A 15,679-nucleotide genomic window follows, 5' to 3' on the forward strand; every position below is an offset into this window, starting at 1 on the left:
CCGAAACGCGCTGCCTGACGATGTGATGATGTTTCTTCCTCTTCAGAGACCATGTCCATCGACAGCACCCTGCCCAGCCCCAGCTCCCTGTCCTCGCACTCCATGGGCTTCGACGGGCTTCCTGGACGGCGCAGGAAGAAGAGAACCAGCATCGAGACGAATGTACGTGTGGCCCTGGAGCGAGCATTCATGACGGTAAGAAGCCTCAGATGTTTGGGTTGTTAGACAGCTGATATATATATGTATGTGTGTGTGTGTGTGTGTGTGTGTGTGTGTGTGTGTGTGTGTGTGTATATATATATATATATATATATATATATATATATACACACTGAAGTGTGTGTGTGTGTGTGTGCGCACACATTTACATACATGTATATGCATGTATGTAAATATGTACAGTATGTACATATGTATATTTACATATCCATATATATATATATATATATATATATATATATATATATATATATATATATATATACACACACTGAAGTGTGTGTGTGTGTGCGCACACATTTACATACATGTATATGCATGTATGTAAATATGTACAGTATGTACATATGTATATTTACATATCCATATATATATATATACATGTATGTACAGTATGTACATATGTATATTTACATATATATATATGTATATGTATATGTATATTTATTTATATATATATATATATATATATATATATATATATATATATATATATATATATATATATATATATATATATATATATATATATATATATATATATATATAAATAAATAAATAAATAAGATTTCAAACCACATCTTCTGAGGATGCATTGGTGGCCATCACTGATTTGTGTCTCATATAATTAGCATAACAAGAAATAAACATTTGAGATGATTTGCAGTTGCAGTGTGACTGACTGTGTATGTGAGGTTTTAGCTGCTGGTCTAGTTTGTGGGGAAAGTCGCTCATGGAAGCTCTACCACCGCAGGCCCAGGTGTCAATGCATAGGAAACACCACAGTTGTACAGTATAGAGTTTTGTATGTGGTTGCAGCCTGGAAGCAGGAAGGTCCTGGGTTTGATTCCGACCTTGGCGTTTCTTTTGTAAAGTTGCATGTTCTCCCTATTTGGGTTCTGCTCACGTATGCCGGGCGTCCGCAGTCTAAAAACATGCGAGGTGGATGAAGAGGCAGTGCTTGTTTGGGTCCCTGAGCCCTGTGATGGCTGGGACGCCCTCTGGCTGCAGGGGGAAAGGGTGCTGGAAGCTGAACGGAAGGATCATTACACTACACATCCGTCTTTTCATTTTTAGGGTTGAAACACACCAAAAGGTGTGTCTGTGTTTGTGTTCGCTTCAGGGCTCAGACTCTCGCGTGGCGTTTAATAAGCTGCATGAGTGCGGGACTGACCCGAGTTGCCCCTCGTCTGCCTCTGCAGAACCAGAAGCCTACCTCAGAGGAGATCCTGCTGATCGCCGAGCAGCTTAACATGGAGAAGGAGGTGATCCGGGTCTGGTTCTGCAACCGCCGGCAGAAAGAGAAACGCATCAACCCCAGCAGTGCCACGCCCCCCCTGCCCAGCCAGCCGCCCACTGCCCCCCCAACGCACAAACCACCCTGCTACAGTCCCCACATGGTAAGGATGCAGCGCCCCCTTGTGGTTGGTTTTGCCTGTATTTTGACTCTTTTAAAAAAAAAAAAAAACCTGATTGTGCCCATCTCTCTTTCTCTCCCTCTTTCTCTCTCGCTCTCTCTCTCTCCGGTCCAGATGTCCAGCCAGCTGTCGCAGGCCGTCACCAGTCTCAGCAGCACAACGGTGTCCACCATGTCCCCCATCTGCCCGCTGACCTCCAGCCTCACCTCCACCCACCAGTCCCTCAGCTCCGCGCCTTCCCCCGTGACTCCGCCCCCTCCGCCCCGCAGCACGGCCAGCCCGGCCACTCCCAGCCAGAGCACACTCAACCTGAACACGGGGTGAGAGAGCGGCAAGATGTTCCCGAGCGGGTCATTTCCGTGAATCTACTGCATGAAAAAAACCTTGTTACCGAATATCTCCTGTTTTTTTTTTTTTTAACATTACAACTTTATTTCAAGGTTTTATTATGGGGCAGGGGTTTCAATTTTCAATCAGAATTTGGTCGGAGCAAGTAAATCTTTTGTTTCTGGCGGCCGATGGTTCAGCATCAAAGATCGGATCGAAGCTGAAGGCCATTGAAGGCCGATGGGCAAGTGCATAGAGTAAACAAACTTTGTATTTTTGGCACAACTGCCACTTTACTTGCTTGTGTCAACATGCAAGTAAAAAAAAAAAAAAATAATAATTCCATCAATACATGCATGCAGACGCAAACCTGAGGCTAATCCCAACACGCTCACCGTGGAGATGGCCGCTCCGAGCTCCTCTCACCTGCAGCTTGGAGACGCTGATACTCACCCCCACACATACACACACACACACACACTCACACAATCTCACACAATCACACGAATGGACTCCCCTGCTTCCTCTGTGCGGCCGCATCATAATTGCGTTTTTACAGTGTGTGTGTGTGCGTGTGTATGTGTGTGTGTGTGTTTTTTTACGTGTATTTGTGTGGTTCTTGTGTTCACAGCTTATGGCGCGTGGGCAAAAAGAACGGTGACGTGTCAAACTACATCACCGATTTTGCTGCAAATTTGAGGTGAATGTGACCACCACACATACGCATGCACATGGGCGCGCACACACGCACAACCACCATGCACAGTGCAGCTCGCTCTTGTTCCTCTCTTTTAATCATTCATGTCTTTAACATACAGTAGTTGCATTTTTAATGAGGTCTTTCGCAGTTTTCTGATATTTTCCACGATGTTCCGTCTCTTTGCTTCCTTGTTTCCACCTATACAGCCGCCTTCACTGCCTGCTCCCTGTACGCTCACAGCTGAATTTGTCCTCGTTCTGACCTTGCTGCTAAACCTGCCTTTTTTTCTCACCTTTTCTCCTCTGCCTGCCTGTGTTCGTATATGTGCTTGTGTGTGTGTGTGTGACACAACAGGAACACTGTGATGGGAGTTAACACAGGGATGAGCCAAGCCCTCCTCGGTAACAATGCCCTGGCCACTATCCAAGGTGTGTGTGTGTGTGTGTGTGTGTGTGTGTGTGTGTGTGTGTGTGTGTGTGTGTGTGTGTGTGTGTGTGTGTGTGTGTGTGTGTGTGTGTGTGTGTGTGTGTGTGTGTGTGTGTGTGTGTGTGGCAAACTGGTACTCATATCATCATATTAATGATTTATTTCATTACTTTTCAAAAATCTTATTATTTTAACGATATGTGTGCAGCATTGGCGAGTAATCAACTACTAAGAAATCCACCACTGTAATTAAACTACTTTTTGAGTAACAGAGTAATGTAACAGGAATTACTGTGGCAAAACTGGTAATTATATCATTACTTTATTAAGTAACGATTTCGTTACTTTTCAGAAATCTTCCAATTATTTTAACGATTTGGGCTGTGCAAAAGGCACCAGTGCTGTACATGAGTTTGTTCTGTGAAATGTGCAGTTTGTGTTCAGAGAGCAAACGTTCAACCATGTTGAGAGGACAGAGGCAATTGGAATTGCAAAACTTGCACTTTAATAATGTTCATTCCAAAGCACTGAGCAACTGTTGCTTTATCTTTTTCAACTAAAATAATTAGTGATTAGTAAGTGATTACTTGTGAAACGAAGTAGTTTAAAAAGTATTAGATTACTTTATTAAGGAGTAATCCCAACGTGTGTGTGTGTGTGTGTGTGTGTGTGTGTGTGTGTGTGTGTGTGTGTGTGTGTGTGTGTGTGTGTGTGTGTGTGTGTGTGTGTGTGTGTGTGTGTGTGTGTGTGTGTGTGTGTGTGTGTGTGTGTGTGTGTGTGTGTGTGTGGGAGAAAGAGAGAGCGAGACATGGGATGGGTAAAAATAAAACAAAACAAAAACAGCACCACCAAAACAGTGTTCACCAAACAAGCGGAGAACTTGTCTTCCATATCTTCTGATTCTAGTCTCTTTACCTACTTCTGCTTCCCAGAGGCTAGCTTTCCTTCACCAACCAGTGTGGAGGAGTACTTTAACAGTTTGGGAAATTTTTAGAGAATATGTCTAAATGGATACCTTTGAATGCTTCTATGGCTGGAAACAGGTTCAACTGCTTTGACTGAACTTTGTCTCTTAAACGTGCTTGCGCTCCCGCTCACACGCTTGCACTTCCCACACTACAGAGCAACATCAGAATTTCCCTGTGCAACAAAACGTAGGTCCATACATGTGCAGTCGTGCAGAAATGAGCGACCAACCGTCCCCGCACACGTCAGCACGGCGAGTCTTTAATCGTGCAGAGGGGGCGAGTGCTGCATCGTTCAAAGCAGAAGTGCAACGACGACGGCGATGAGTAATGCTGTTATTCACGGAGGGTGAATCGCATCGTGGCGGTAGACTGCGGGCGGGACACGTGCACCGAGAGAGAGGCAGCTCAGAAGGCTTTTCAATCAGCCGCAGCGCGAGGAGGCCGAGGACGGAGAGTTACGTGTCCACCTTCCGTTCATTCATCCCTCTGTTCTACGTGCTTGAGCTTCGTCTTACATCCGACTGGTCAACATAGGCCTGTAGGGGGCGACAAACCCCGTCTGTCTCGTTCAAACAGACCAATCAGACTGTTCAGACCAAGCAGTTTAGCCACGATGCTGCAGCTCGAGCCTTCTTTAGCTTTGTTACAGTTGTGACATTAGCATATTGTTAGCGCCTCAGCAGTCCGAGGATGGCAAACGCCAGACCAAACTGTTGTCGAGGTCACTCCAGTATCATAAAATATATAATATATGAATATCTCCCAGAAATGCCTCCAGTGTCTGCGTCACTTAATTGCTCAAATACAGGTACTGCCTAGCTTGCGCTAACCGCTTTAGCAGCAGCGTGACTCGCCGCCCCTTCCTGTTTTCTTGCTCTTCTATCACTCTGAGGAGTGTCTTGCTGCAGCCTCTTCCTGATTAACATGCCAATTATGGAATTCAAAAAACACACAGAATTTTAAACTTTTCAAATCCACATTTCGTCCAATCAGTGTTCACCAATTGGTCTCAGTTGGACCTGTTAAGTGGCTCTTTTGTTTGATTGTCCTATTACAGGAACAATTAGACATTTTTACTGTTAAATCTGTTACTATCTGAGAATGTAAAAAAAAAATTATCTATATATATATATTTTTTATTTTTATTTTGCTTGAACGACTTCTTCTCCTACTCCTAATCCTCCCTCCTCAGCTCTAGCAGCCAGTGGTGGCCAGCTGCCTCTTTCCAGTCTTGATGGGAGCACCAAGGTGATGCTGGGAGCCTCCGGGTGCCAGGGCGGCGGCCTCCCGTCATCCCTCTTCCTCAACCACCCGGCCCTCCTCCACATGGGCCAGAACCCCGGCGCTGGACTGCTCAGCTCGGTCATCGCCAAAGGCTCCTCCCCCTTCCCCTCGGCCAGCAGCATCAGCCCCACCCCCTGCTCCCCTTCCCCCTGCTCCAGTCCCATCTCTTCCTGCTCCTCCAGCGAAATGGCACACAGCCCGGCCTCCCTGGACGGAGCCAAGATGGAGTGACCACGCCAAGGGCCAATCAGAGAGGAGGAGGAAATGAGGAAAGGGGAACCTCGCCTTTCACACCAAAGCTATCTCTTCCTCTCTTGTGCTCTTCTCTTCCGCAATTTTTTTTTTTGTCCCGCCTCTCGCGGCGGCGGCCGCGCTCCTTTTCTCTTTCTCTCCTGATCTTTCGATGCCAAAAATACACAGAATGAAAGAGGAGAGAGGGAGGGAAGGAGGTGAAAGAGGGGGCCAAGGGGAGGAAAGAGGAAGATCGAAACCAAAAATCTTTATCTATCCAAAAAAACAGATGGGGGGGAAAAAAGGCAACGTGGGACCTTTTTTTTTTTTTCTTTGCCAATAACAGCTGATGTCCGCATGGCACCTCTCCAGTTTCTCTTTCTCTCTGAAGAAAAACAAACCAATGACTCTTGAACAACGAGGCGGCAGAGAAGCATGCTGGCGCGCATAAACCAAAAATCACAAAGATAATAACTATAAGGCGTGACAAAGGAATGACGGCAAGGACAACAAAATGGATGGAAATGGAGAGAATTTTTTTTTTTGTTTTGTTTTTTTCTTGAGAATAATTTTAAAAACAAGCTGCGGGTCTGAAGGAAGAAGAGTAGGGAGGATAAGTTGAAACCAAAAATGTACCTGAGGAAGAGGCCGAGGAGGAAAACACAATGACAAAAAAAAAAAAATGACAACCAAACCAAAATCCCAAATACCAAAAACCAAAAATACGGAGAGAAAAGCTTTATTCCAAGGACGTGTAAATACTGAAGCTATCCAGGACCAGGACTTCACCAGTACTCCTACAGACGCGCACACACACACACACACACGCACGCACGCACACACACATCAAGAGTCAATCCATCCTGCCATCCACCCATCCTGTCTTCGTCAGCTCATGTGTCTCTGGAGATCTTCACGCTAGATGTTTTTTAGACTGTTTTGATTGTCACCGAACAAGCGGAGAACTTGTCGATAAATGATTGCCACTTCTGCCGTATCTTCTGATTCTAGTCTCTTTACCTACCTCTGGTTCCAAGAGAGTAGCTTTCCTTTACGTTTAGATCGGTTTGTAGTGTCGGTTTCTACCCTCTAAGAAAGGACGCTTGGTCTTTTTTTAATTATTTATTAGACAGAACAGCTCTTATTTATTTGTACAACTTTTATACAGTTCAGGGGGGAAGGGTTGTATTTTCATTGTTGTTGTGATCATCTTCATCGTGTGCACCATCATGTCATCACCGTGACTTTTTTTTTTTTTTTTTCATTTTTGTCTGTGTCTGTCCTGAACGCGACTCTCCTGCAGGAGCAGAGGTGGCGAGATGCTCCCCAAGTGCCATAGATCAAAGCGTGAGAGTTGGCACGCTCCGCCATGATTCCCAGGTGTGAATGAATCTATTACGCACCCCCCCCCCCCCCCCCCCGCCCCCCGTCCCCCTTCGAAAGACAAAAAACATGGCGTGTGAAGCTTTTTAGCCCCTTAATCGACTCACTCCTTTCTTTTGGAAATTCTCCTTAGTTTTGAAATGTAATTTTGGAGGGGAGGAGGTCGAAGCCTGTGAATGTTGCCCATGGGGCGGAGGAAAAAAAAAGTTTACACACTGTAAATGATGTTAGTCCGGAGTGGCGAGCCACTCTCCAAAGTATGAAATAGAGCTGTGATTGGATATTTCGAGTAATAACTGTTGCGACTGAGGGCTAAATAAGTCAATAAAGACGTTTTTAGTCACAGCCGCCTCTCGTTCCTGCCTCGTCAATCAGCGCAGACGCCCCGGACACCTGTCTGTCTAGACGTGTGTTACTGATGTGTGTTTGTCTTCCATCGTCGCCTCATCGCATCATCACATTTCATTTTCCACCTCAGACTGCCATTAATGTTCTCTAATGGAAAAACCAAAGCATTCTCGAAGGCCAAGCGAGCTCTCGGCGAAGAGCCGCGGGCCGAGACGTTCGAACACAATAAAGACACAGACCTGGGCGGGGGGGTTGTGGTTGGGGGGAGGGGAGGGGGAGGGGGGTGGGGATGGTTCCAGGTTTTACTGCTGGAAGCACCTTTGGTCTAATGTCCTGTTCCCGAGAGTTTGGAGGGATACAAAAAAAAAAAGAAGAGACCCACAGGGGGAAGCTTTATTTAGGGAGATGATCCTTTAACTCCAAAGCCCCCTGATGGAGGGGGCGCACTGGGACAGGCCAAGGAAGGACACACTGTAGTGAGGGCAGCAGGCGTCACACTTGTTTTTTCTTTCTTTTTCTTTCTTTTGTAAGAGGATACCAAAAATAATCGCAAACCAAAAAAAACCCAGCAACCAACAACCCCTCCCCCACCCCACCCCACCCCCCCCACACACACACACACACACACACACACACAACTCACCCCCCGCCAACGACAGAAGCAAACCAAAAAGAACCCTGAACCAAAACGTGGCTGGAGGAGGGAGGGGGAGGGGGGGCGTCGCATCCCTCCGTCTGTCTTTTTAGCTTTAGGGCCGCAGCATTTGGCCCGCCCACCCTCTCTGTGGAACTGTGTAGCGTGGACGGAGGGATGAAGGGCAAACGACAGGCCGCTTTCCTCCCCTCCTCCGTTTCCCCCACCGGCTCCGGCTTCAGCTCTCTGGTCCTGGATGGAGCGAAACGCAAATGACCTCACTGAACTGAAATCTTCTAAAAACAAAAACAAAGAAACGAGAAAAATCAGTTTTTATTTTTCTGTTGGTTGGTTCTGATTGTTTAATCTCTGCTGTGTCTCTTGATGCTGTTTTATGTACTGTACTTTAGTGCTTATTACTCATTTGGAATAACCTACTCGCTTAACTTAATACAAGAAGAGCTCCTTATTTTTTTCGTAGTCGTGCTAGAGATTTTTATCAGGTGGTTGGAAAAAAAAAATACTGTGAAAATTTAGCTTCCAGATTTTTATTAGATAATGAAACAGACTGTCCTGGCAGATTTAAAACAAACCAAAAATGACACACTCACATGCAAAAAGCCAAAAAAACAACAACAACCAAAAACAAACCAAAAACAAACAAACAATAGAGGAACCCTTAAACACACCACAACCAAATACTGAACCAAACCAAACGCAGATCGAGGGGAACAGGAACTGCCTTCTCCGCGTGAGAAGGGGCACGGAAATGAGGCAAAGTCGATTTCCCTGAGCTGAAGCTGTGTTTTTCTCTGTGATTTACGTGATTACGCCAAATAGTAAGAGAGCAAAAACAAACCAGCAGGGTTTCGTTAGTGACGTCTGGGATGTTGAATTTCTTTTCTTTTCTTTTTTTCTTCTTTTTTTTAACCCAGCAAACCGAAAAGACACGCAGAAAAACCAGCCGCGGCAAAGCCGACGGCTTGGCTGATGGACGGAAACATATCCAAAGAATATTTGGTTTGCTCCACACCAGAAGTGAATAAAACCAGTCGCGAAATCCTGTCACGAACTTTAGACGTGGGGTCTCGCGCCGTAACAAGAAAAAAAGGCGGGGCCTCACTTTCACATTGACTCTTAGACGGAATGTATCTGTTAGTGCTTCTATAGATTTTGTAGAGAAAAAAAATCTATGTTCTACTGCTTACTTATCACTAATGTATTAAAAAGGAAAAAAAAAAAAACTTACAAAAAATACTTTGAGGAAAAAAAAAGATCCTAAAAACATTGATGATAATAATTTTAGACCAAAAATTTAAACTATCTCTCTTTGGACTTTTTTTTTTCTTTGCTATGATGGTTTAGACTTTTGATTGTACTATTTATTCAGGGTTGGATTGATTTGTCTGCTTGTTATCCTGTTTTTATATAGTTTTTGCCTTGTTATTTATTTGTTAATTTATTTCTTGAGGTGCTTTTTTTTTCCTATTTTTGCGGGATTTCTACACCCTGTGCCCCACATCTCCCTCTGAAAGTCTTTCTTCATTCTTGAAGCCAAATAATACACATAATGCATCAGCTGTTCCCATAGGGAGTGAATGAGAGTGTGCGGTTGACCCGCTGGTCAGCCATCAGCTCACCGCTCACTGTAGCGAGAGGCAGCACTGTGTGGACTTACACTTCTCCATTACTTGGGGGTCTTTTTTTTTTTTGATGATGAATTTCCCCCAGCGATTGATTGATTTTGGTCTCGGTTAGTCTGACGACGCCCTCGGTTCTTCCAGGATTAAGACCAAAACCGAAAACAACAAAAACAAGTTAATAATCGTGTCATTGGTGTAAATCTCACACAATGCTGCCTCTTGAGAAAAGCTTTACAGCTAAACAACCAAAAATAATACACAAAAAATGAAGACAACTGAGGCAAAGGCTTTGGTGAAGGTAAAAAAAAAGAAGGTGTGAGGCAATAGAGATGAGGGCGACCTCGGGGTTCTCAGTTGTGAATTGCCCTCCTGCTTCTTACTTCTTCTGCATCTCTGTTAGTTGTTTTCTTTATTTTCTAATTGAAAACTCTCTGATTCCTGTTTTTTCTTCTGATATACGTTGATTAACTGCTTTTATTTTCATCCACCAAAGGATGTAAAAGAGAGATAGTTCATCATATACCTCATATTCTTTGATGATAAACCAAATAGATGAATGCTTTAAAAATGCAGGGGGGTTGGGATCAGGCAGGGGCACCTGGGATGGTTGCTGTGGCTGGATGCAGACACAGGAAGGCCAGGTCCAACAGTCCCAGTGGAGAACAAACAGAAAAGAATTGGATTGATCTGACTCGGAACAGGTCATTGAAAAACTTTCTTGTTTTTTTGTTGTTGTTTTTTTTTTTTTTTCAATCATCATGGGATTGATGAGGTGCCATTAAACAGTCCCAGTGTCCTACTGGGTCCTGCTCCAGCCCATGCAAACACACCTCGGTCCCAGCCTGGTAAACTTCCCCCCCTGCTGTGTTGAGCTTTGAAAACAGCCCCTCTCCTCATGTCTGCCTTCGCGCCGCTGCCTCCTCCTGGCCAGACGCGGACTTGTTCGGCCTTTAGAGCTGCTCCTTGACGCTGATCCAGGATCAAGCTTTCGTGCCTCGGAGCAACTTTACCGCAAAAGGGGTCAGTAAGCCCTGGACATCGTTCTGTTTTTGTTTGTTTGCTTGTTTTTTTGCCTTCAATGTATAACGAGACGGGTCTTACTGACCAGGCGGTGTCCCTGTGTGGCCACCAGGCAGCGCTGCTAAGCAGTAAACAGGGGATTGGCTGAGACCGGGTCGCCAGATGACACCTACAGACACCTCTCACACCTCAGGGTGCGTGTGTTTTGCGTGCGATGAGACGGCGGAGAGACGCTCGAGGAGATCCGGCTGAGAAAGTTTTCTTGTTTTGCTCTCTCATTTTTACCCCAAGAGATGGCCCAAGTGTGTTCCTGCCCCTCGCTGTGTGGACCTCGGCGTTCCGAGGGGTCAGGGTGCAGGTCGCTGTGGTGGGGATACCCCTCTTAGCGCATGATACCAAAGTCAATGCCCCGCCACGTGATGCTGCACGTCCTCAGCGCCTCCTGGAACGCCGGCGTCCACCCAGGTGTGCAGGAGCTCCTGCCTCTCCTTCCTCTGGATTACAATCCAGCAGATCCATGAAAATCTCAATCTCTTCAGGTGGAACGCACCGATTGCTACTTGTTTTCTTGCTAGGTGAAAGGGCTGTTGCCGCTCCAGCGTCTGCAAAGTCGTCATAAAGACAGACAGTAAATTGTACGAGCTCCATTTTGCCTCTGCAAATCTGGAATGAAAAAAAATATTCTGCAGCATCAGCAAAGCGGTGTTTTGAAATGTACACGAGGATCCATTCGTATCTCCATCTGTAGATGTTTAAATTAATTGCTGACAACAAAATGCTAACAGGAGAGTTGCCTCTCTGGAGCGCCCCTCACTGGTGGCCGAGAGAACTCTTTTTGGATCATGCTGGTTTTTCTCTTCCATTTTGAGGCCTAATGAACACTTTGCTCATCAACTGGCATTGCCTGTTTTTGAAGTGTGATCTCATTTTGATTAGTAAATAGCAAAAAAAAAAAATCTTGAAATAAGTTGTTTTTAGTTGTTTAAATAAGTAGTCATTTTTAATTTTTAGTCAGACAAGAGAGTGGTTTCAGTCTTTTCATTTTTCAAACGTTTCTTTTAATGGTTCCATATTATGCGTGAAAGGTCTATCTATGGTCTATTTTTGGTTCGGTTCTGGAAATCGACCCTTTGTGACATCATAAAGAGTTAGTGACTACAGCCCTGTTGTGCCTCGCACCACCTTATTCTTTACCCTTTTCAAAAATATTTGGATAGTGGAAGAAAGCATCAGTTCTGTTTGTGGGAGGCTGTAAACAGAGGGCTAAATGCACTGCTTTTAATCCTGTCAGTGCTGCTCCTCTGGAGCCAGGATGAAAAACAAAAATCAGGTGATGGGCAAGACATGGAACCTTCAATAAATGCAACTATCCACCAGTGTAACATGTCTGCAACACCAAGAGCGAGCAAAACAAAACAAAGAAAACAGCCAAAGCAGCAGCCGCTCCGTCCTCCTCCGCCCACTCTCATCCACAGCCGCACGCTTCCGCCCTTTCATCCCTCTCTCTCCCCTCTCTCTTCTTACAATACAGCTTTAGTCCAAAGGTTTCTCTTCTCAGCCACGCAAGCAAAGCGAGACAGAAGTTAAAGAATAAAAACCAAAGATCTCTGAACTTGACCTTCTCTTCAACACAGGGCCTCCACTGCATCCCCCCATCCTCCTTTCTCTCTATCTTCATCCTGTCTGCTCCCCCTCAAGCTCCTCCCCCTCACCTGGTGTCACCTGGCGAGCCTGTCTTTGAAGCGTTAACCTCAGCTATCCAAAGGGAATAAAATAATAATGATGATAATTAAGATGATGATGATGAAATGTATATTTTTAAGTATTTGTCATTGGAGTAAAAAAAAAAAAGTAATCTTAAGCTTCTCATAATTATGATGATCATGACGATAACGGTGGCGACGATGGCGACGGTGGCGATGACGGTGATGATGATGATGATGATGATGATGATGATGATGATGATGATGATAATGACGTTTCTCTTGGTATCTTTGTAGCTGTTCTGATCCTTCTTGAGTTCTTGTCCTTTCTGCTTGTGCTGCCAGAGTACCGCTTAACTCCCGCCCTCCCCCCTTCTGTCCCCCCACCTTCCCCGTCACCCATCAACCACCCCCCTTCCCCTCACCCCCATTCATCCGGCTACCTGTTGTTTGACCCTGTCGTCTATCTGTCTGACCTTTGACCCTGAGTGTGTTGTCTCCGTCCCAGTGCAAGTGTGTGGATTTGGGTTTTGCCAAGTGTTTTCTCTGGAACAAAGTTTTCTTTTCCACCTGCAACCGTGAGTGCGTGTGTGTGTGTGTGTGTGCGTGTGCGTGTGCGTGTGCGTGTGTGTGCTGCACTAACTTCCTCAAACATGTAGCTTTAATTCCACTTGTCACAACAGTCTGTCTGTGTGTGTGTGTGTGTGTGTGTGTGTGTGTGTGTGTGTGTGTGTGTGTGTGTGTGTGTGTGTCCTCCATCTTGTACTTACCCCCTTACCCCCCCCTCCATTTGCCTCTCCGCCTCCCCCTCCTCCCCCGTTGTGGTAGCAGTTAGCCTTTTAGTGTACTTATCTTGAAAACTCCCTAAAAAAAAAGGAAGAAAAATGATTCTACTTGTTCATTGTACAGTGTTATTCATTTTAAGTCATTTTTGTAACTGAAAGTGTTTCATTCATCCAAATAAAACAGGAGACAAAAAAAAAAAAACTTGACCAGTGAGCTGTCCCCCCCCCCCCACCCCCACCCCCCCCACCCCGCTCCCCCGGCCTCCCTTGCCGGCTGCCTCCTGTCTTGTTCTTTACTTTCTGCTTCTTTGTGTATCCATTTTCTGCGAAAACCTCAGGTTCGGGGAAGAAGCCTCACATGTGAAACAGGAAACGCACGTTGAAGGTGTCGTTCCACTTTTTGACCAATGGAGGGCGTAGTTGGATTTAATATCCCTTTCCAGCAGAGGTCACAGTGTCTGTGACCCTGGCACACATCCCTTCTCAGTGGAAGATGGTGTTAAATTAAAACGAAAGAAAAGAAAAATACATTGAATTATTATAAATGCATGTTTACTTTTTTTTAAATGTTAAACATCCCAATTTATCACATCTATTAGTAAATGATTTAATAAAATAAACCTTGATAGAAATTAGCCAAACAATGTGATTCATTTATTCAGTTAAATTAAGAATTTAATATTCATTCATTCATTCATCTTCTATACCCGCTTATTCCTATTCAGGGTCACGGGGAAGAATTTAATATTTTAACCAAAAAAATGTAGTTCACTTAATACATTTTTCAGTTTTGCTGCCAAAACAAAATCTGAATAAAGTTCATAATTCTGGTGGAAACTGCCCAATATATTGTTGTAAACATGGCCAGTGTTTAAATCAAGCAAATGCAAGATACAAGATACAAGTACAAGTCGCAGATACAAGTTGCATCTGTATTTTGATATATTCAACACAACAATTCGGCCCTCATTTGTCTTTCAACAATGTTGACGCAAAAAAAACAATAGTTGCCTGTCAAACATGAGACTTGTTAGAGTCCTTAGTGTCCTATTTGTTCATTCAAATAAGGGTTTGGCTTCTTGGCAAAGCGGTGGCTTTCTTATTTACCATTTCTAACGGCTAGATTAGTCAGTTCAATTAGTCAACGTGTTTTTGTCGCCGCACTATTTCTGTAATCGGTTTATCATTTGCGTCAGTGGAAAAACAAATCTGTCTCCAGCGCCCAAATTACCGCTTTTCTCATCTTCACCACAGTGAACTAATTTTGGCCCAGTGAAGCAGACGTCCAATGTTGGTGCTTTGTCGTAAAAGATTTTTTTTTTTTTTTTTTTTTGTGAATGACGTTTTATTTGTTTTTTTTTTTGTTTGTTCTTTTTTAGTATCATACAGATGAGCTAACTGAGTGATCAGATTTATGGAAGAAGAAAAAAACAAGAAACACAACTAACTTCATGTTAAGTAATGGAGCCTGTTGCGCTGATCTTGAAATGACCGCAATAGTTTGACCAGTCTTAAACTGTCAGTGTCCAAGTTATGGTTAAAACAAACAAACAAGCAATCACCCTTTGCGATGTCACACATGGTACTAATATTTCCCTCCAGCTTTGTGACAAATAACCACCCAGGTGTTGGTGAGGTACAATAAAGTGCTCTGACTGAAGTGAAATGTATTATTTTTACAGAATTTTATTTTATGCTTGTGTTCATTTCAAGTTTATGACAAAAAAAAACTAACAAAATAGATAACTCTGAAATATATTGACCTTTAAAACAGCACCAAATATGGAAAACCACCAGAGTGTAACACAGCTTGAGTCATTATAGTTTAGAGAGAACTAAGTCACTAAATGAATCAAACTCCTATTGTTGTTGAAAACTACAAAGGTATTCGGTCTTGTGTGAAGCACCACCAGCAAAAGAAAACATCTTAATTTAGAAGTGGAGGAGATGTTGTTTTCCTCACAGTGTTTCACGCCACAGACGTGTTCGTGGATAAAAAAAATAATAATAATAAATATTCCTTGTCCCTGGACGTTTTGTCTCGGCTGAGTCAGGAGACATCTGCTTACACAACCTAGCAGACAGCGGCCGGATCGCTTGGCCTTATTCTCTTCAGCAACAGTGTGTTTGTTCGTGACAATTTTGTCACTGTTGTCCTCCACCTCCTCTTCCTCCTCTGCCTCCTCCTCCTCCTCCTCCTCTCCAGCCTCCTCCTCCTTGTCGTGCTCCTCCTCATCCTCCTCTCCCTCTGTTGTTCACAGCCTCTCCTTCAGTCTGTCTGCCTCTCCCCCCCCGCCCTCCTCCACCCGGTGTGTGGCACAGTAGGTGGATGATTAGGTAGGATGGTGGTGTGTGTGTGTGTGTGTGTGTGTGTGTGTGACAGCTTTCAGACACCCACCTCTGAGTTGAGTCACGGCGCTGGTGAGCATGTGATCCTATCACCAGGGTGACTCTGGGAGTGCTGCGTTGACTCAGTACAACATTCACGTTCTCACCTAAAATTGAGACATTTTTGGTGCCTTTTTTCTATGGTAACAGTTCACGCCTTATTTTGTCAAAAACTTTTGCTTTCCTTTACAATTTAAAGTTC

The 15,679-nt window shown here is 44.4% G+C and overlaps 1 protein-coding gene across 7 annotated transcripts in view; it reads left to right on the forward strand.

Annotated features, from left to right (window-relative positions):
• Positions 1-7,304, forward strand: part of pou2f2b (POU class 2 homeobox 2b) — a 65,387-nt gene extending 58,083 nt beyond the window's left edge. For 5 of the 7 annotated variants that reach the window (XM_076041007.1, XM_076041010.1, XM_076041006.1 and 2 more), the window contains 7 exons: positions 47-195; positions 1,422-1,619; positions 1,752-1,957; positions 2,596-2,664; positions 3,019-3,092; positions 5,251-6,846; positions 6,877-7,304. In XM_076041007.1, coding sequence (XP_075897122.1) covers positions 47-195; positions 1,422-1,619; positions 1,752-1,957; positions 2,596-2,664; positions 3,019-3,092; positions 5,251-5,573 — 1,019 coding nt within the window. In that variant the 3' untranslated portion in view covers positions 5,574-6,846; positions 6,877-7,304. Of the gene's footprint in view, positions 1-46; positions 196-1,421; positions 1,620-1,751; positions 1,958-2,595; positions 2,665-3,018; positions 3,093-5,250; positions 6,847-6,876 lie in introns of those variants that run through there. The other 2 variants (XM_076041009.1, XM_076041012.1) reach the window with 2 other exon arrangements.
• Positions 7,305-15,679: the final 8,375 nt, after the last annotated feature.

The sequence above is a fragment of the Nelusetta ayraudi genome, unplaced genomic scaffold (genome assembly GCF_046127955.1).
Source record: "Nelusetta ayraudi isolate G7.1 ecotype Tasmania unplaced genomic scaffold, CSIRO-AGI_Nayr_v1 ptg000063l, whole genome shotgun sequence".
Lineage (NCBI taxonomy): Eukaryota > Metazoa > Chordata > Actinopteri > Tetraodontiformes > Monacanthidae > Nelusetta > Nelusetta ayraudi.